This window comes from Elephantulus edwardii, unplaced genomic scaffold, assembly GCF_000299155.1.
Source record: "Elephantulus edwardii isolate Elephantulus edwardi_28Jun2011 unplaced genomic scaffold, EleEdw1.0 scaffold00231, whole genome shotgun sequence".
In the NCBI taxonomy this organism is placed as follows: Eukaryota; Metazoa; Chordata; class Mammalia; order Macroscelidea; family Macroscelididae; genus Elephantulus; species Elephantulus edwardii.
The window spans coordinates 212,743-235,605 of NW_006399981.1; the positions used below are offsets into that span (position 1 = coordinate 212,743).

The window sequence follows — 22,863 nt, forward strand, 5'->3', positions numbered from 1 at the left end:
TTGTTATTGTATATAGTAAGTGCTTGTTAACTTTAGTTATTTTTTTAAATGAATCTGCTTCAGAAACTTTTATCTTAAATATATGAAATGATTTAATATATTTATGTGAAAAATTTAAAATTCTCATAAACAGTTTTATATGCTGTCTTTTCTTTTCTCTTTTTTTTTTTTTTAGGGAATTAAAAGTCAAAGACTGGATTTTCCCAGAAATTTGTGTACTCTTGGCTAGGCTTTGATTCTTGGTATAATGAAGTTTTCCTAGGTGTTGTTAATCCTAATCACTATGATGTTAAAGAGACAGTGTTAGAGGGCAAGCTGTACTTACTCCCTTTGATATGGCCTAAGACATGATCAATCAGTTGTAAACGGATCAGGGTAAAAGACAGTACCTTTAGTTAGATTAGAGCTTTAATCAAAGGAGAGTTACTCTGAAGAGATAAAAACCCAACTTACGTAAGTCCAAACTGATGCATAGCTGTTGGTCTACGGAGCCTGTAAATTATGTGGAAGGAGACTGCCAATCTCTCTCCCGTGGAGAATTTTGTTTTTGAACCAATAAGGAGAAGCCTCCTTTCAACTAGTAGCATAACTCTAGAGACTATGCTGTAAAAGAGAGAGGTCTTTGGTATTGGGTATGAACTAACTCATAGCTGACCCTCCAGCAGGTTTTCAGAGACTCAGAATTGCACATTAGGAGATTGCCCATCTTTTCCCCTTGGAGCAGCTGGTGAACTCAAACCTCCTTCCTTTGTGTTGGCAGCACAACTCCTTACACTTTAGGCAGCCAGAGCTTCTCTCACAAAGAGGAGAGAGGAATCAGAGAAGAGTGACCTCAGTACCATCAAGAAAGAAGACTAGGAGCGGAACTTGTCCTTCTGACCGAGGTCCCTGTGTCATGAAGCTGCTCAGCATAGTCGGAGATCAAGATGTGGAAATCTCTGAGATATGCCAGACATTCAGAGCTTAGGAAAACAAGGACCTTCCTCCACAATACTGGAGAAAGAAAGCCTTCTGCTAAAAGCCAGCACCGTGAATTTGGACTTCTGGCCTGCTAAACTGTATGAGAAAAATTTCTGTTTTGTTAAAGCCATCACTTGTGAGATCTCTCTTAAAGCTTTTGAAACTAAGACATAATCACCTGTGTTTCCATTTTTATTTTTTGTCTGCTAGGAAACTTGAAACTGCCCTGTACTCATTAATTAATTAAGACTTTTTCTGCATAACAGTATTTCCTCATTTGAACTAAAAATTAATTTTGGCTTATCTTAGTGATAAGAAGGAGGCTTAGTGGTAAGAAGCTGTGCTGCAGTCCTGAAGGCACGCTGTTGATTCCACCAGCTGCTCTGTGGGAGAAGGATGAGCAGTTCCCCACCCCCCTTCCGCCCCCCGTGATTTATTGCCTCTGAAAACCTGGAGGGTCAGCTATGTTCCTGCTCTTGATGGTATTTTATACTAGTATGACAAATGTGGGATTGTTAAGGTTTATTTTCCTAGATTGAATGCAGTAATTTTACCTAGGTTACTATGTGGAAAAAATTCTTAAAATTTTCTGTACAGGTAATATATTTTGGTCTCAGATAATGATCTGTCCCCTAAAGTAGGTTGGGGAAAAATCCTGTATTTCTGTCTTGATTATGTGTGTACTTTAAAAAAAAAGGATGAAGAGGGTAAAGTAGCTTTTGTTAAGCATGTGCTTGTGTTTAAAAGAATTCCATGGAGAAAAAGAACATTTCTGTATGTAGAGATTCTTTGTCAGAGAGCATCAATCAGAAGGCTCCTAAGTTGTCAGCTGTTACATGACCCAGACCAATGGTGTGAAAGGCAGGTAACCCATGTACAACAGGGATTTGAACTGACAGGGGTCTGCTTATACTTGGATCTTTTAAAAAAATCAAAAGACTATGACACTGTGTGATGCTAATCATCCCCATATGAGGATTTGCTGTCATACGTAAATTGTCTTTTGGTTAAAAGTTCTTGAGTATTTTCATCATATTTTGAACCATTAACTTTGAATAGCATCATAAGGCTCATGTGAATAAAGAATCATTGGTGGTGGTGGAAATACTCCCAAGAAGCAAATCCTGGCATTATAAGAAAAGGTGAATTAGTTTCCTGCAGGCTGTGGACCTTGCGGCGCCTGGCTACGGCTCCCGGCCGGAACAATAAGGGAACGGACCAGCCTTGCAGCTCAATCATGGCGCGCAAGAAGGTAAGGCCGCGGCTGATCGCTGAGCTGGCCCAGCGTGTGCGGGCCTTGCGCAAACACCGGGATCGGCCGCGTGACTCACAGCGTTTAGAGCTGGACTACGAGACGCTGACGCAGCCGCTATCCGGCCACCGGCTGCCCGTGCGCCGTAAGAGCTGCCTCTTGCAGATCCTCAACCGCCTACCACTCTTCCTCATTGGCCGCCTGGTCACGTGCAAGTCCTGGCTATGGCAGCACGACGAGCCATGCTACTGGCGCCTCACGAGGGTCCGGCCCGACTACACAGCGCAGAACCTGGACCACGGGAAAGTTTGGGGCATCTTGACCTTCAAAGGTGAGACAGAAAGGCACCCCCGGGAGATTGAGCAGGTCATGCAGGCGACTGGTACCCAAGCACGAAGAGGCGGCCTTCACTGCTTTCACACCCCCCAGCAAGATCCCGCCCGTCTCTATGCCTTACCCGCCCCTCCTCCGAGCCATGATTCTCGCCGAGCGGCAGAAAAGCGGGGACTCGAGCACTGAGGAACCCATGCTGAATCTGAACAGAGGAGGTTGCACACCCTGGGACTACCCTGCCAGACTGAAGTCGAAGCTCAAGGCCAAGGGCACCCCAGTATAAAGGACCAGTGGCCACACAGGAATGAGGGTCCCCTGAGTCACAAGTTCCAGGAACAGTGTTCTGCCATGGGGGGAGGGTACGTCTTTTGGCTGGAAGTTGGGTAGGCTCCTGACCTCATTTCTTCTGTGTTTGGGTGCATTTATGTTCTCTGAGGCCAGGGGGGCTCGTGCAATCTGTGGCCATGGTGGGTATCAGGCCTGATGCCTCCAGAGGTGAGAACCCTTTGTATCCCTGCCCAGATCCAGACTTTGGACGTAAATAAAGACCACTTAAGTTGTGTAAAAAAGAAAAGGTGAATTAATATTTACTGTAGATTGAAGCATGCAGCTAAAATTGCCTTCTAACTCATGATAAAGGAATGTGCTGTAAGGCCTGACATAAACAAAAAGGAACTTGTTTAGTCCTTGCAGCAGTTACTTGAGTAGGAGTGAAAATCTTGCAGTTTTTTATTTAATGCTCCTTGAGTCAGAAACACCTTAATCTTTAGAGTGACAACCTTGCTGTTTAACATTTTTAAAGAGGTACTTAACAATAGATTTTTTTTTTATTGAAAAGTTAAAAATTCCTTAACTTTTTATTCCTGGTACCACTACCACAATTTACAATACAATATACCTGATGTAATGAAAAGAAAAAGAAAAAAGACAAAGCTACAACAGATAAAAGACCTCAGGAATGTACATCTAATTGACACTACATTGCATTAATCAATAGCTGCACTTTTTGCAAACTGTGGCTATGACAGTCCTGAACAAGGAGGGTTTCCTGTTTAAGCTGCAGTAACTTTTCTGACTATGGATCATCGTGTCTCCTGTGGCAGATTTTTACAGTTCCTCTAATGCATTTGGGATGACTGTCTCAAAGTAACCTGCAGCTTTCCTGGCAACTCCTTGCTCTCTCTCCTGCTAAGAACTATAGTAGCCCTTTGCTTTTGAATTTTTAGAACCTTCTGCTACCATATCCACCACTTCCACCACCAGATCTATAACCACCACCATAAGGACTGCCTGAGCTTCTTCCACCAAAACTGCCCCCTTTCATGGGTCCATAATTTGACTGCTGTTGTCCACTCTAATTTCCAAAATCATTATAGTTTCCACCACCACCATAGTTACCCCCGCCAAAGTTTCCACCTTCATTGTAACCATCATATCCTCCACCACTGCCACCATATCCACCACCTTGGTTTCCATATTCTGGTCCACCACCACCATAGCCTCCTCTACTACTATAACCAGGGCCACCGCCGTAATTGCCACCATCACCTCCAAATCCATTGTAACCACCATCACCTCCATAACTACCTCTGCTGCCACCACCTCCTCCACCATAGCCTCCTCGTCCACCAAAGTTCCCACCGTGGCCAAGGTTCCCTCCACTACCTCCAAAGTTTCCTCCACGACCCATAAAGTTCCCAGATCCACCTCCACGACCTCTTTGTGAGCCAGCGGACTGCATCTCTTGCTTAGAAAGGGCCTTTTTCACTTCACAATTGTGCGCATTAATAGTGTGGTATTTCTGAATAACAATTTTATCAACTGTGTCATGATCATCAAAAGTTACAAAAGTAAATCCTCTCTTTTTTCCACTCTGCCTGTCTTCCATAACTTCTATGGTTTCTATTTTGCCATATTTTTCAAAGTAGTCTCTCAAATTATACTCTTCTGTATCTTCTTTAATGCCACCAACAAAAATTTTCTTCACTGTTAGATGGGCACCAGGCTTTACAGAATCCTCTCTAGAAACAGCTCTCTTTGGTTCCACTATGCCATCAACCTTGTGTGGCCGCGCACACATTGCTGCATCCACCTCTTCAACACAAGAGTAAGTCACAAAACCAAAGCCCCTGGAACGTTTTGTTTGGGGGTCTCTCATCACCACACAATCCATGAGTGTGCCCCATTTCTCAAAATGTTCTCTTAAACTATCATCTGTAGTTTCAAAGCTCAGACCACCAATAAACAGTTTCCGTAGCTGCTCTGGTTCTTTTGGATCATAACCCTCCTCCCCCGGCGGCGGTAGCGGCAACGGCCGGAGTCGGGCTGGGGGCGACCAGGCGGCGGTTTTACCTCCATTTTGAGACCGGACTTAACAATAGATTTGCTGAATTAGATTTATCCTTGAATTTCTTGACTGCTGCTTCCATGAGTGTTGATTGTGAATCCCAGTGAAATGAAATCCTTTTAGCATAATATAGTTTATTGGTCCTATGTTGAATAGCCCCTTATTGTGCTTCAGAGACTGCTTTTCTGTCTATGTACAAGTTCTACTTGAAAGCTGTTAAGTGTTCTGCAACTCTCATTCTTTGCCATTTTATCTAGAATTTGTTATCTATATGGTTGAATGGTTTTTCACAGTCAGTGAAATATAGGTAACATATTATGGTAACCTCCCTCTGTTTTCAACTAAGAGCTATCAGACATTCAGCAAAGATACTTCACTTTTCATGTCCTCTTCTGAATCCACCTTGAGTCTCTTGACAGTTCACTTTAGATGCACTGTTACCCCAATTTTTAATATTTTCAGCAAAATTTTCCTTATGTGTGATAGTAATTATATTGTTTGGTAATTTGTATATTTGTTGTATCCTCTTCATTGAAATAGACACAGAAATGTTGATTGCCCTTGAGTTGAGCATGGCTCATAGTGACCCTATGAACAAAAGGCCTGAAACCTTTCTAATAACTATTGATATTTATCAAAGTTCATAGAGTTTCTAGAAGCATGTTCTTTAGAAAGTGGAACACCATGCCTGCTTCTAATCAGTATCTAATAAATCTGTGCAAATAGCAGATATGTTGTTGTTGTTGTTATGTGCCGTCAAGTCGCTTGTGACTCATAGCAACCCTATGTACAACAGCACTAAACTCTGCTCTGTCCTGTGCTAATCGCACTGTCTCTGACATTCCCATCCTGATTGCCCCAGTCACTGAATCAGTCCACCTCATAGAGGGCCTTCCCCTCCTGCACAGTCCCTCCACCCTCCAGATATAGGTACTTAAAAATACTTATCTTAATATTTTTTTTCCTTAATACCTTTTGATATTAATCATCTTTAAGCTTTGTTTCACATACTTTGAGCATACTGCTAGAAGAGGCTATTCCCTGGAAAGGGACATCATGCTTGGAAAGATGAAGGGTCAGCTAAAGAAAGACTCTCAGTGAGGTGGATTGATACAGTGATTGCAGCCATAGGCTCAAGTGTGTCAGAGATGATGAGAATGGTGCAGGATAGGACAGGCTTTAGATCTGTTGTTCATAGGGTTGCTATGATATGAGTTGTACTCACCTTGATCACACATGACATACAGCATCAACAACAACAACAACATTTTTTTGATGCACAGTACTTGTTTGTCAAATGTAGATATGATTATGATATTTCTAAGCTATGAGTTGTAGGCTACTCAACAGCACATAACAAAAACAACAAGCTTAAAAAAAGCTTTCATTGAATAAGCATGGAAATAAATATTGAAGTAAGTGTGAATAAGTAAGGAAAAAAATATCTTTTTCAAGTATGGTTTTTGTAGGTTAGAAACAATACATGGATATATATGCTTGTATACTGTTTTGTTAATATGTAAAGAGCTGGAGACAGAAACTCAAAGGGAAAAATACTCGCTTAGCATTTCTAAAACTGAAAGAACTGAAAAACATTTGAAGCCTCGAGTTGTAATATTGAAGGATGTTATGGGTAAAATCTTTAGTGAGCCAGGAAATAGCAAAAAATGATGGAAGGAAGACTCATTTTACCAGGAAAGAATTGGCTGACACACTATCATTTCAGGAAACAGCATATGATCAAGAGCCAACAATAACAAAGGAAGATGTTTAGGCTGCACTGGAGGCATTGACAAAAAAGGAGGGCCCAGGAATTGATGGAGTACTTTTAGATCAGTTTCATCAAAGAGGTGCATTCCTGAACATGCTCACCATGCTCAGTCTTTAGTCATTTATCTCTGAGAAGCATTTTTCCCCATCTATTCTTTGCCACTCAGATAAACTATCAAACCAAAACAAAAAGCCTGCGTGTGTATGTATATTAGTTGTTAGGTTAGTTGTTAGCCATTGAGTAGAGTATTACCTGTCGCCACTCTTTGAACAACAGATTTGAACCCTGGCCTATCCTGTGCCATTCTTACCATTTCTGACACACTTAAGCCCATTGCAGCAGTCACTTTGTCAGTCTAACTGGATGAGGGCCTTCTCTTTCACCGACTCCACCTTTCCAAGCATGATGTCACTTTCTAAGGAATAGCCATGCCTAGCTACATGTCCAAAGTATGAAAGACAAAGCTTTGCCATCCTTGCCTCCCAGGAGCACTGTGGCTGCACCTTCTCCAAGATATAACTGTTGGTTCTTTTGGCCTTCCATGGGATGTTCAGTACTCTTCTCCAGCACCACAGCTCAAAGGCATTTCAGTTCTCCTTCTGTCATCGTTATTTATTTATCCAGCTCGCAGATGCATAACAGGTGTTTGAAAAGACCATGGCCTGAGTCCTCATTGTTCCTTAGTCCTCAGACTGATGTTGTTCCTCAGTAATGGAGAGGTCCTTCCAAATTAGTTAATGAATATTTTATTATACATATTATGTTATAATTAATGTTATTTAATAATAATATATTATTTAGTTAACATTTTATCATTAAAACTATTTTTATCTTTTCCTACTTTTAGAATTATTTCCTTGTATGAGTTACTTGTTCTTTTAGACTTTTAACCTCTTTAGAGAAGAGTTGTACTTTATGACAGCTTTTCTAATCTTTAAAAAGTTAAGTCTTTTTGTAGCTCATCTTTTTAATATTTTTTTAAAAGATAATTAACTATATAGGGAGCACTGGTGACATAGTGACAAGAAGCTGTGCTGCAATCCTGAAGACACACCTTTGAATCCATCAGATGCTCCATTGAAGAAGGATGGGCGATCTCCTCCCAGGCGATTAACTGCCTCTGCAAACCCGCAGTAGGATCAGCTGTGGGTCGGTTCCAGTTTGACAGTACACAACAAACAAACAAATTTTAGAATTATTCCTGTGAAATAAGAGATTAGTTCATATGCTGTAGCTAGGAGAGTGTCTTGTGTATATTATAGTTGTTGTTATGTGCCTTAAGTCACCTGTGACCTGTAGCGACCCTATGTACAGCAGCTCAGAACCCTACCCTGTCCTAAGCCAGTGTCACTTATTCTGACACACCAACCCACATGTAAAACCTTACATATGATAAGTATCTAGTAAAGTATTATAAAGAAAATATTTCAAATATTGATGTAAATGAATTATTCTGAACATTACTCCCAGTTTTTTGAAGTTCTTCTAAGCCATGGACTTTCCTGTAACCACTGTTTACGTATTTATTTTTGGTGAAAGTATATACAGCCAAAGACACACCATTTGAATAATTTCTCTGTAGCATTCACTGACACTAATTACCTTTTTCAAGTTGTCATCATCCTCATTATAATTTTCTCATATTCAACCCCCATTTTCTTAAACTTGCTAGCTTTCAAATTGCCTTCAATGATTTGATCTGAATTAGGTATTTTTTTTTTAAATCGTAACCTTAGAGCAAATGCAACTTACTAATACAAACTATTGTAAAATTTTAATTAATAGTTCAAGGGGTATTTTTGGATTAAGGCTAAAAATAACAAAGTTTTTTAAACTTTTCCCCCAGTGCAATTATTTTCCCCCAGATACATCCATTTCAGTGGCTTTAGACTTACGAGATCAGTTTAGAATGTGAAATTCTCTGCCACATTTCCTCACTTCTGATCAGAATTCTTCTGGTTGCCAGGCACTGTACACTTTTTTGGATTCCATGGCAGAGTGTATATCTGTTCATTTGTTTGTGTCCCTATTCATTTAAAAAATAATAGTTGAGGTTCTTTTTTATGTGTTTGATACTGGTACTGTGTTGCGGATACTGCAATGGATAAGGAGTATGTTTTCCCATAAAGAGTTTAAGTAAATATTTGATTGATAATTGAAATATGAATTCTATGAAAGAGTATAATGGACAGGTGTTTGTTAGTTTTGTTGGTAAGAATAAAAATTAACTTTTTGGTTTGAGAACAAATCAGAATTCTCTTTGATAAACTAAATTGTTACATTTTTATTTTGTTTCTTTTAGAATGTGAAGAATGATCGCTTTGGCTACTAACATTGTTATTCCTAACAATAGTGGTAATCAGTGATTGTCTTTACTTCATATTAATGACATTTTTGGCATCACTGACAGCCTGAAAGTAAGGTTCCTAAAGTATTTTTTTCAGATTATGGTTCTATTTATGTAGTGGTGATGTAGTTATTAGACCACTGTGCTGCTAGCTGAAAGACCGTGTCTCTGTGGCAGTTTGAATGCACCAGCTGCTCCATGGGAGAAAGATGGACAGTTTCCTCTTGTGTGATTTATAGCCTCCAAAAACCCACTGGAGACTCCACTCGACTTGGCAGCAACAACACACCCCCCAAACAAAACAAGTGTAATTAGCTGGATTGGGAAAACTGTGAATTGAAACCATAATTAGGAGAGAGATTTGAAAGATTTTAATACTTGTGGTTTTTTCATATTTGGATTGTTTCTATTTCTTTATGATATTAGGTGTTAACTCCACAAAAATTGGAATTGCTAAGAGCCCAAATACAGCAAGAATTAGAAACTCCAATGAGGGAACGTTTTCGGAATCTGGATGAAGTGAGTAATTATTTAGAAATATGTATTTATGTTCATGTGACTTTAAAAGCATTATTCTATTCAAACACCCTACAATATTGCTCCTTCTTTCTTTGAGCCCTAATAGTGGCCCTGAGGTCCCACATGATTGGGCCATCACTTTGCTGACCTCCATTCCTCCATCTCCATTTTATTCTTTCGTGTTTCTTTGATTTGCCAGTTGTTCACTTAACTTCCTTTTCTATTTCATGGTTTTGCTAAAATGTCTTCTCATTTAGGTTAGCTTATCCTGTGTTCTTCCAATCTTATGCTTCAGACTATCTTTTCTATCACTGTTTAGACAAGTGGATCTTCCTTTACCCTCCTCTTTAGAAAGCAAGCTCTGTGAGAGCTGGATTCTTCATCTGTTTTGCTCGGTGTTGCCTCCAAAATTCATAGAGCAGTTCTTGGCTTGTGTTAGTTTCTCAATTAATATTTGCTCAGTGAAAGAATGAATATCATGCACTCTCAGACAAAAAATAATTGTTATTTTTACTATACTTTGAGGCTAGTCTCCTCCTAAGATGTATAATAATTTTTTTATTAATAAGTACAGGAAAGATTGTAAATATTAATACTATTCCACACATTTTAATATTTATTACCTTATTTAAAAATATTTACCTGGAATTTTGCATAGAAACAAATATTGTCCCTTTTAGAATGAACTCCTTTGGGAAGCTGTAGCTTTGTGATACTGCCATTGTAGAAAAACTATTGTGGACTAACAAATGCAAAAAAGAAAAAAAAATAGTTGTGGGAATACCACTTTTATAGTGGCTTAGTGGCATGGTAAAATATCTTTTGAATATCCTTTTTGTGTCAACTGCTTTGGAGTGATTATTTATTTTTTTTAATTTTTATTGTATTATTTTTACATGTACCGCCAAATCAGATCTGACTGGTACAGGAGGAGATTGCCTCCTCCTTCTCCAGCAGAGCATCTGGGGGTTTGAACCGCATACCTCTGGGATTGCAGTGCAGCGTCTTGCCACTAGGCCACCAGAGCTCCCTGAACTTTATTTTTTTAATAAAATCACTCATAACCAAAGTAGATGATAAGAGGAGTGTACACATTTTTAAATACAATTTTTTAAAAAAATTATTATTTGTTTTTTGTTGCATATTATCTACCCCTGCCATATCTCCCCTCTCTCCCAGCCAACCCTGAAATGCACTCATTGTTCCAGAATGTTGTCCTACATATAATGCCTAATAATCATATATTCCTTTTGAACAATTCTTATTCTCTTATGTTCCACTGCATATTCGTTATCTATCCACTCTTTTCCCATTCTCTGCCCACCCCACCACCCCGGCTCTGTCGTGTTTTATAACAGTGGTGTTATACAGTAATTGTCCTTTTGTGACTAAGCAGTTTTACTCAGCATAGTATCCTCCAGGCTCCCTTATGTTGTGTAAAGCTTTATGAGTTTGTTGTTTTTCAGTGCTTCGTAATATTCCATTGTGTAAATGCACCATATTTTCTACCCACTTGTTTATTGTTGGTCATTTGGGTTGCTTCCATTTCTTTGCTATTGTGACAGTGCAGCAATAAACATGGGTATGCATATATCTGTATGAGTTGTGGCTCTGGTTTCTTTAGGGTATATTCCTAGTAGTGGAAGTACTGGGTCAAACGGTAGGTCTATTTCCAACTTTGAGAAAGGGCCAGGTGGCTTTTCATAGTGACTGTACCATTTTATACTCCCACCAGCAGTGAATAAGAGTTCCAGTTTCTCCACAACTTCACAAGCAATTGTTGTTTGAAAGTAAAAACATTTTTTTAAAAAAGTTTGTCTCTATTGAACTCATGAACGCATTTTTCCTGGTCTCAATGATAAATCTTTCAACTGAGAATTTACAGAGAGCTTAGTATTTTACAAGAATTGCTTTTAAAGTTACTTTATTTCTGATGCACATAGGAAATAGGCTATTCGTCCTGCATCTTTCTGCATATTGAGTTCAACTGTCATTGTAATATTCTTTTGAACCTCAAGTAACTGTATTGTTTTTTGTTGTTGTCTGCCGTCAAGTTGGAGCCAACTCATAGCTGACCCTCCAGTGGGTTTTTAGAAGATTGCTTGAAAGAAGATTGCCCAGCCACCTATAGCATAGCTGGTGGATAAGAGTAACTTTTAGTGTCTACTTTAAATTAATTTCGTCACACTTTTAGGAAGTTGTTGTTGTTACGTGCTTTTACATTGGAACCAACCCATTGCTGATTGTCCAGTGTGTTTTCAGAGGGAGTAATCTGTGCAGTTAGAGATTGTCCATCTTTCTCCCACTGAGCAGCTGGTGCATTTGAACTTTGTGCCTTTGAGTTAGCAGCACAACTCCTTACTACTGGGCTACCAGCAGAAATCCTCATTAGAACATTATTTGTCTGATTCTGTTATTTTGATAGTTTACTACATTCTTGAGTATTAAAGCCAGAGAAAAACTTTTGGCATACTATACATTGTTTCATGAGATTCAGTGAAAGATAAGGATAAATGAGTAGTAATTTGCTATATGGGTATTATCTGCTGATTCTGTATGTAGGCTACTTATCATGAGAACTTTCCCAAGGTTCTTTATAATTTTTTCTTTCTTTATTTGATATAATTTAAAATTATTTTGCAAAAGTGAGTATTTTTGGAGTACAGATTTAATTTATAAATTTGTGAAAGACTAATTTTCTTTTTATTTAGGAAGTAGAAAAGTACAGAAATGAATATAATAAGCTTCGTTATGAACATACATTTCTCAAATCAGAATTTGAACACCAGAAAGAAGAATTTGGACGTGTTTTAGAAGAAGAAAAAATGAAATATGAGTCAGAAGTAAGTGACTGATTATATTCTGCTACTCATTATACTTCTAATCGATAAAATTTCATGACTGTTTACTTCTGTAAATTCCAAATTAGAGTGTATTCAATCATTGTTTTATTAATTAATGTAAAAGTATTAATGAAAGTATTTGTCATGATTTTCATCAGCTGTATAGCAGCATTTTCTTGTGAAAGGTCTATGTTGTTAGATTTTTCTATTTCTTTGTTCCTTTATTTTTGCCATGACCAGTGGAGATAGACAACAGTAGGGATTTCCTTCACTCAAAATCTTTTCTCTGGCATAGGCACAGAAACAGAATTCACTATGTAAATATAATTTGTCCATGTGAGTTGTTAGTTAGTACCTCTCTCTCTGCTTTTTTGGAACTAGACCTCCTCCAGGAGGGAGCAGCTGCCAGCCCTTGCTCATTCTTTCTATTAACTATAAACAAGGAGTTGAAACCTTAGGTTGTGCCACTGCCTTAATGAAGTGCAGTTTGTTTCTGTTGACATTTGCGTGTGCCTCTGCAACATTCTCTGTCTACTGCCTGTTACTTTCACTGCCGTTGATTCTGCCATCCTGTCCTTTCATCCTTTCCTTTTTTATTTTATCATTTGTCTGCTACATTTACCAGAAACTGAGCTAATGTTCTTATTTTCATGTTTTTCAAGATGGAAAGAGATGTTCAAATCAGAAATCTAACGTTGTTGTTACATGCCATCGAGTCACTTGTGACTCATAGCCACCCTATGCACAACAGCCCTAAACTCTGCTCTGTCCTGTGCCAATCCCACTATCTCCGATACACCCATCCCAATTACCCCAGTCACTGAATCAATCCACCTCATAGAGGGTCTTCCCTCCTGCGCTGTCCCTCCACCCTCCCAAGCATGATGTCCTTCTTCAAGGACCGGTCCCTCCTTACAACATGTCCAAAGTATGTTAGACAGAGCCTCAGAATCCTTGCCTCCAGGGAGCCGCCCAGTTTAACCCTTTCCAGGATGAATCTGTTTGTTTTCCTAGCAGTCCATGGTACCCTCAATACTCTTCTCCAGCACCACAGCTCAAAGGCATCAATTCTCCTTCTCTATCCTCCTTAGTTATTGTCCAACTCTCTGATGCATAACAATTGATAGCAAAGACCATGGCCTCTATCAGATGCACCTTAGTCTCCAGAGAGACACCATTGCTCTTCAGCACTTTGGAGAGGTCCCTAACAGCAGACTTTCCCATGGCAATACGTCTTTTAATTTCCTGGCTACTGGTGCCAAGAGTGTTGACTGTGGAGCCAAGCAAACTAAAGCTGTGAATAATCTCAATCTCTTCGCCATCCATCCTGACACTGCCAATTGGTCCAGTGGTGAGAATTTTTGTCTTCTTGACATTGAGCCTCAGTCCATATTGGAGGCTACAGACCTTGACCCTCTGCAGCAAGTGCTTCAGGTCCTCCTCAGTTTCAGAGCAAGCAGGGTTGTGTCATCTGCATAATGCAGATTGGTGATAGAATTCTCCTCATAGAGCCCAGCTTCCCCGATAATCTGTTGTGCATACAGGTTGAAGAGGTATGGAGACAGGACCCATCCCTGGCGTACGCCCTTTCCAATTTTGAACCATGCAGTGTTTCCTTGCTCTGTTCTGGCGACTGCCTCTTGATCCAAGTATAGGTTTCTCATTAGCACGATCAAGTATTCTGGGATTCCCATTCTTGTAATACTAGTTAGAATTTTGAAAAATAGATCATTATCTTTGGAACTAAGACTTAAACTTTTTTATCTTTAAAAACATTATTTAGTATTTGTAGTCTTGTAGACTTTTAATAGGGAGCTCTGGATTCCTGTTGGTAAGGAGTTGTATTGGCAACCCAAAGGCAGGTGGTTTGAGTCTGCCGGTACCTTAGAAAAAAATGAACAGTCTCTTCTTGTACAATTTACAGTTCTAAAACCCCCCTGGAGACTCGAGTTAATTCCAGCCAGGCAGCAGTGAGTTTGAGTTATTTCTGATTCGTTTAGTAGGGAGCTCATTGGCCTAAATTGTTAGGGAGATGCCTACTCATGCTAACTCAGAGGTGATGCTTCTATGGTTTTTCAAATCCATAGGCAACTCTGCAAGAGAAAATGGTCAGTCTCTTCCTGTGTCGTTTACAGCTTATGTGATTCCTGAGTTCACAGAAATGGTGTTATTTCAATCAAATTGGTTTAGTTCAATCAATGATGAAACTATTCTGTGATAGATATGTTACAAGCTATATGAAATTTGGATATGTAAATCTGTTTATAGTACTGGTAAATGAATGTTCTTTTTCAGTTTTAAAATTCTTTAGAGCATTAATGCTTTATGTATCATAAATACTTTTATTACAGTAGTGAGATGGACAGGCTAACTATACCTTTTAAAAATTTTTTTTAAATGAGAAAATGGAGTCAGCAAGTTAACTGCAGATCACAAGTGTCTGTGGTCTCTTGCAGACCAGAATTTTTAAGTCTAAAATTATCAGGTATTTGAAATTACTCTTCTAATTAGAGATGAGGGAATTTTAATGTCTTAGGGTAAGGAGTTATGCTGCCAACCCAAAGACATGTGGTTCGAATCCACTAGCTGCTCTGCAGGAGGAAGATAGGCCCATCTTCACCTATGTGATTAACTGCCTCTGCAAACCCTCTGGAGGGTCAGCTATGATTCAGTCCCCACTCAAAGGTATGTAACAACAGTAATTAGAGACCATCCAGTAACTAATTTTGTCAAGATACCAGTGCATCTACATCATGTGATTATAAAAGACTTTGAATCTGTCATTATGACAGATTTAATCTGTATATAAAATATTTTCTTGTGAAAAATATGAATGATGAGGATTTCTAGCCTAAAGTAAAAAAATTTTAAAGATAATTACAAGTGAAACTGAAAGACTCTTCTATAATGAAAAAACACTCAGAACTTAAACTCACAGTGGTTGAGTTGGAATTGACTTGTAGCTGACATTCCAGTGGGTTTTTGGAGGCTTTAAGTTGCATGGAAGAGATTGCCTGGTTTTTCTGCTGCAGAGCCACTGGTGGACTCAAACGACCAGAGACGTGCTCCCTTTGGGTTAGCAAGTCTGACTTGCTATAGGTTTTATACTTTGTTTTGAAAATCTAAAGATAGTGTTTATCTGGTAGGAATTATTTAGTCTCTAGTTTCTCAGTTTTGTTTTCTTGTAGATAGAAACTTTCAGTTTTAGTCTGATAACTAATATGATGTTTCACCTTTGAAAGACCAAATGATATTTGTTAATTTTTTTAAAGGTTTAGTTACTCATTTATTGCTATTGTCATAGCTGACCCTGCAGTGAGTTTTCAGAGGCTGTAAGTCTCGCAAGAGGATATTGGCCATCTCTTTTCTATAAAGCAGCTAGTGGGTTTGAACCACATGCTGTTGGGTTGGTAGCATAATTCCTCATCCACTAGGCCACCAAAGTGCAGATAAATGATGATAAACTTTTTAAAGGATAGTAACATCATTAGTTTTCATAATTGCAATCTCTTATGACATTGTTAGAAATCAAACTATAAGTGTGATTTTAAGTATGACATTCTTAGGAATCTGAAAATAAACTGATGGCTAAAGATCAAATTAATATTTGATCAGAAAAATTAGTATTGGTATTTAAATTAGTATTAGTATTCAACTTAGTATTTATTCAGAAAAGTAAGACGTTAGTGCAACAATGAATGAATGGAAATTCATTCTCTAAATAAAGTCTCTCTAAATTTTCATTAAAATCAATAATAATAAAAAAATTTAAAAAAAGAAAAGACTTTATGATACAACTGAAATTTTTTCTTTTTACTTCCCAATTAATTACTAACGAACATTATTAAATAGTATATAGCTAGTTGTATCACTTGTCTTTGCACTTCAGTTCCTATATTGTACCAGTAAATCATAAAAGTAATTGTGAATCAGAGAATAGCAGAAAAATGTCATAGTAGAGCCTGTATATGCCATACTCTAATTTTTTATATTAAAAACTCATTTATTGTTTATTTCCTTGAAGAGAATTGTGATAGGAATTTTTTAAAAAAATATTATACCTGTACAATGGATTTTTCTTGTTGCGAATAACTTTTTAAAATAAAAATATGTATTTTTTATTGATTTGCTTACAAAGTTTGTATATATTGTTTCACACTATTTTTCATTCATTGTGCTTTATAAATTATTTCCTTTCATTATATTTTATAAAATTAATCAACATTGAACTATGCCCTCTGTCTATATACTCTGTCTTTCCAGATCCCCACCAGATCTTTCTCATTTCCTTTACCTACTCCTCCTTCCAGTCATCAAATTGTGCAATGCTACAATTTCCCCCTGCCCAACCTCACCCTTCTGGAAAGGTATATTACTAAATTTTCTAAATATTTAAAAAAATTCAATTGTTATGATACATACAACGCAAGTATACATTTGCTTACTCAATGAAGCACAAATAGATGTTCTTCTGGTGTTCTTTGCTTTCAGCCAGAACCCATTTAACATTAACAGTGGTACCTCTGGTACCACAGCCTCTTCTAAATCCAGCTTGAACTTCTGTCAGTTCCCTATCTATGTACTGTCCTTGTAATTTTTGAATGATCTTCAGTAGTATTTTGCTTGCATGTGACTTTTTTAAAAATTACTTTTAATGAAAGTTTACAGAGACTTAGGGTTTCCAACCATTCATTGTTGTACTTTTCTCCCTGCCCATCCCCACCCCTCCAATTCACTCTTCTCCTTGAAAAGTAAAAGAAAAACTCTTTCATTGTTATGCAATCCCTTCCCCCAGGTCCATTCTACTGTGCAGCCTTCATTCTGGACTCCTGTCATGACAATAATATCCAATCATATATCCCTTTTAAACAGTTCTCTTTAATGCGTGTGAAATTAATGATATAAAAAGGGCCGGACTCACTCAGCATTTCTTAAGATGAAGAAATTAAAGAACAAATTAAAGCCTTGAGTTGCAATACTTAAGGTTGCTATGGATGGAATATTTAATGATCCAGGCAGCATTAAAAGAAGATGGAAGGAGTATTGATTCATTATACCAAAAAGAATTGGCTGATAGAAAAATTTAATGAAACTGCATATGATCAAGAGGCAGTGGTGATGAAGGAGGAAGTTCAGCTGCTCTGAAGGAATTGGCAAAAAACAAGACCCCAGGAATTAATGGAAAACCAGTTGACATATTTCAACAGCCAGATGCTACCCTGGACGTGCTTACTAGTTTGTGCCAAGAAATATGGAAGACAACTGCCTGGCCAACTAACTGGGAGAGATCTATATTTATTTCCATTCCAAAAAAAGGTGACCCAACAGATTGTAGTTAATTATAGAACAATATCACTACTATCACACACAAGCACAATCCTGCTAAAAATTATCTAGCAACGACTGGAACAGTACATTGACAAATAACAACTATAAATACAAGCCGGGTTTAGAAAAGGCTGTGGCAGTGAAGATATTATTGCCAGTGTCTGATATTTCTTGGCAGAAAGCAAAGAGTAACAGGAATGTCTATCTGTGTTTCACTGACTTTGCAAAGGCATTTGACTGTTTGGTTCACAAAAAATTGTGGCTAACCTTGAGAAGAATGGAAATATCAGAATACTTGATTGTGCTCATGGGAAACCTATATTTGGACCAGGAAGCAGTCTTCACAGCAGATCAAGAAGATACCACGTGGTTCAAAATCAGGAAAGGAATGCATCAGGGTGTGTTCTGTCTCCATACTTTTTCAGTCTGTATGCAGAACAGATCATCTGGGAGGCTGGGCTTTATGAGGAGGAATGTGGTGTCAAGATTGGAGGAAGACTCATCAGCAACCTACGATATCCAAATGACACAGACTTGCTTACCAAAACAGAGGAGGATCTGAAGTGCTTGCTATAGGAGGTCAAGGACTGTAGTCTTAAATATGGGTTACAGCTCACCATTAAGACAACAGATTCTCACCACTGGGCCAACAGCACCATGATAGGTGGAGAAGAGATAGAGGTTGTTAAAGATTTTCAGCCTGTTCAGCCCCACAATCACTCTAAGAAGGAAAATGTGGCATCAGGATTGGAGGAAGACTCATCAGTAACCTTCATGATTTGGATGACACCATCTTGCTTACTAAAAGTGTGGAATACTTGAAGCACTTGCTGCAGAATATCAAAGACTACAGCCTTTAATACTAATTGCATCTCAGTATAAAGAAAAGTTCTCACCCTTGGACCAATACACAACATCATACTAGATGGAGGAAAGACTGAAACTGTCAACAACTTCATCTTACTTGGATCTTCAATCAGTATATTTAGTAACACCAGTCAGGAGCCATATTGCACTGGGAAAGTATGTAGTCAGGGACCTCCCTAAATTTTTGGGGAGCAATGATGTTAGTTTGAGGAATCAGGTATGTCTGACTCAGACCATGGTCTTTTCAGTCATTTGCTATGTTGCTGAGAATTGGACAGTGAATAAGGATGACACAAAAAGATTTGATGCCTTTGAACTATGGTATTGGAGAAGAATACGGACTCCTATGGACTGAAAAGAAAAACAAACAACAACCCACAAAACGCACAAAAACCCAAAACCAAAAAACTACAACAACCAAAAACAGAGGATGTCTAGCCAGAATGACCCTTGGAGGCAAGGATGATGAAGCTTCGTCTCACATACCTTGGCCATGTTGCAAGGAGAGGAGAGGCTGTCTTTGGAGAGGAATATCATGCTTGGAAAGTGAAGGGATAGTGAAGTAGAGGAAGACTCTCAACCAGATGGATTGGCACAGTGATTACAGCAGTGGGCTTCAGTGTGTACGAGATGGTGAGGATGGTGCAGGATAGAACATGGCTGAGACCTATTCATAGGGTTGCTTTGCATTGTATTCAACTTGATTGCACCTAACAGCAACAGTAACCTACATAAATTTGGCCACTTGGAAGAGATGGTTTAATTCCTTGAAAATGGCAGGTTACTATAACTCAACCAGTAGATTTAAGACCAATTCTTAAATAATGTTTCTAGAAACTAGAAGAGGGAGAATATTTCCATTGGGGAAAAATTAGTCAAGGGTACACAGAATCTCTTTGCATTATTCCTTATAATAATATAAATATTAATCCTTATGTGTATGTGAATTTATACAACAAATAAAAAATAATTTGTTGTTGTTATGTGCCATCGAATCATTTGCGACTCACAGCGACCCCATGTACAAGAGCCCTAAGTGCCATTCTATCCTGTGCCAACCTCGCTGTCTCAAACACATTCATTTCCACCGCTCCACTCACAGAATCGATCCATCTCATCGAGGGTCTTCCTCTCCTGTGCCGTCCCTCCACTCTCCCAAACATGATGTCCCTCTCCGAGGACCTCCTTGCAGCATGCCCAGAGTATGTCAGACGAAGCTTCAGAATCCTTGACTCCAGGGAACATTCTGGCTTCACCCTCTCTAGGACAAACCTGTCTGCTCTCCTAGCAGTCCATGGTATATTCAACAATCTTCTCCAGCACCACAACTCAAAGGCATCAATTCTCTATCATCCCTATTCACTGTCCAACTGTCCGATGCATAGCATGTAATTGCAAAGACTATAGCCTGGGTCAGGCGCACCTTAGTCTTCTCAGACTCAGCCATAGCTTGTTGTGATCCACACAGTCAAAGCCTTTGCTTAGTCAGTGAAGCACAGTTAGACATTCTTCTGGTATTCTCTACTTTCTGCCAAGATCCATCTTACATTAGCTATAATATCCCTAGTACCACGACCTCTTCTAAATTCAGCCTGCACATCTGGCAGTTCTCTGTTGACATATTGTTCCAAATGTTTTTGGATAATTTTCAGCAGAATCTTGCTTGCATGTGATATCAATGATATTGTTCGATAATTTCCACACTCGGTTGGATCACCTTTCCTTGGAATGGGAACAAATAGTGATCTCTTCCAGTCAGTTGGCCAGCTGGCTGTCTTCCAGATTTTCTGGCACAACTTAGTAAGCACATCCAGGGCAACGTCTCTTTGTTGAAATAAATCAATTGGTATGCTGTCAACTTCTGGAGCCTTGTTTTTTTGCCAATTCCTTCAGAGTAACTTGAACTTCTTCCTTCATCACCATAGGCTCTTGTTCATATGTTATTTCATGAAATTCCTCTATGTCAGCCAATTCCTTCTGATACAGTGACTCTTGTGTACTCCTTCCATCTTCTTTTGATACTTCCTGGATCATTTAACATTCTACCCCAGCTATCTTTAAGTATTGCCACCTGTGGCTTGAATTTGTTTTTCATTTCCTTCAGCTTAAGAAACGCTGAGCGAGTCCGGCCCTTTTGATTTTCTGACTCCAGCTCTCTGCACATTTCATTCTGCTTTGTCGTCCCAAGCTGCCTTTTGAAGTTTTCTGTTCAGCTCTTTGATTTCTTGATTTCTTCCTTTAGTTTTGGCTTCTTGGCACTCTAATGCAATACTCAGAGTCTCATCTGACATCCATCTTGGTCTTTTCTTCTTCTTCTTCAGCCTTTGTAATGATCTTTTGCATTCTTCATGGACGATTTTCTTGATATCCTCCCAGAGCTCATTTGGTCTACGCTCATTGGTGCTCAAGGCCTCTAACCTGTACCTGAGAAGGTTTTGAAATTCTAGTGGGACAGACTTAAGGTCAAATTTTGGTTCCCATGGACTTGACTTAATTTTCCTCAACTTCAGCTTGAACTTGCATATGTGTAGTTGGTGGTCTGTCCCACAATCAGCACCTGGTCTGGTTTTCACTGCTGATACTGAGCTTCTCCAGCGAGTCTTTACGCAAATGTAATCGATTTGATTCCTATGCATACCATCAGGTGAGATCCATGTGTATAGCCTGCGTTTATGTTTCTTATAAAAAGTATTTGCAATGAATAAATCATTGAATGTGCAGAACTCTATCATTCTATCTCCAGCCTCATTTCTCTCATCGAGCCCGTGTTTTCCAGCTACTGATCCTGCTTCCCTGTTCCCAACTTTTGCGTTCCAGTCGCCCATTATTATTGTTTACCAACTTTTGCATCAGAAGTTGATCAAACATGCAATCAAGACTGAAAAAAATAATACATGTCGTCTGATTCTAGAACCTGTGCTCTTAACCATTTCTCCATTCTTCACCATAAACGTTGTCATAGTTAAGTGCTATCAAGTCAAGCATGACTCATTGCGACCCAATGAATTCTGTTCTATTGTGCGTCATCCTCACTTCCTGACACAAAAGAACCCATTACAGCAGTTACCATGTCAGTCCACATGGTTGAGTGGCTTCCTCTCCTTCATTGATCCTCTACCCTGCCCAGTATTATGTCCTTCTCCAAGGAATAGCCCCTCACAGCACCATGCCCGATTATCATTCTTGCCTCCAAAGAGCACTTCATCTGTACCCTCTCCAGGACATAACTGTTTGTTCTCTTGGCCATCTGTGGGATGTCTATGATCTTGTCCAACACCACAGCTCAAAAAATTTAAGCCTATAGCAGCCAGTATTACCAGGTAGTCTCCCACCCAAGGACTAAGTAGGCCCGACCCTGCTTCAGGGTGGTAAAAAAGTAAAAATGGATGGAGCAGTTAGATATTCTGCCTTTCTTTTTTATGTACCCTGAAGATTGAGTGATTTTTCCAGCCTAGATCCACTCTTATTTCTAATCTTTGATCAGTTTCTGTTTAAGCTAGTTTACTTCACCATGTTTTAAAAATGAAAATAAGTTAATTAGTACATCATTTTTTCCAGTTGTATAAGGCAGACATGCCATAAAAGGGAAATGGAAACAAACCTCTTGGAAATTTAGAGGCAAAATTGAGAATGTAACAAGCTAAAGACATCAGGAAAGATTACATAGGAATCTGATTGAAAGTAGAGGCAGTCAGAAGGGCAGAGAATGTTTTTAAGCTTAGTGCCCAGATCACTAGGGCAGAAGTGGTGATAGAGTAGTTTATAGTGATTCCTGGTTTAGAAGTTATGAATATGAGGTGTAAGCTAGATGCTACATTTAACTGTTTGTTTTATTATGTGCTGACCTTCTAGTTGGTTCCAAAGCTTCAGCTATCACATAGGTGCCTTTCAAAACTACTGGTGGTGGTGTCTTGTTGCCATCAAGTCATACCAACTTAAAGCACGACCATGTACAACTGAAGGAAACCCTTCTCAGTCCTGGTCCATCCTCACAGTTGCTGCGGCACTTCAGCCCATTTTTGCAGCTGCTATGTCAGGCCATCTCAGTGAAAGTCTTCCTTTTCTCACTGACCCTCTCTACTAACCATAGTGTCTGTGTCCAGGGATTGGCTCCTCTTGATGACATATCCAAAGTATGCAAAACAATCTGTTTTCTTTTTACATAATTTTTTAATTGTGATTTTAACAAATGTACACAGAAAATTTGGATTTCCATTCATTCATTGTTGCATATTTTCCTCCAGACCCCTACTCCAGTTTGCTTTTCTGTTTAAAAAAATTCATTCATTGTTGTAC

At 38.8% G+C, this 22,863-nt stretch overlaps 1 protein-coding gene and 2 pseudogenes across 1 annotated transcript in view; 2 read left to right on the forward strand and 1 right to left on the reverse strand.

Annotated features, from left to right (window-relative positions):
- The window catches only part of CCDC41 (coiled-coil domain containing 41), a 122,830-nt gene that overhangs the window by 13,170 nt on the left and 86,797 nt on the right, over positions 1–22,863 (forward strand). Inside the window, exons 3-4 of the mRNA XM_006898489.1 lie at positions 9,437–9,529; positions 12,241–12,372. Of these exons, the coding sequence (XP_006898551.1) occupies positions 9,437–9,529; positions 12,241–12,372 (225 nt within the window). The remainder of the gene's footprint in view (positions 1–9,436; positions 9,530–12,240; positions 12,373–22,863) is intronic.
- Positions 2,198–2,828, forward strand: LOC102860049 (annotated as a pseudogene).
- On the reverse strand, positions 3,768–4,903 carry LOC102859644 (annotated as a pseudogene).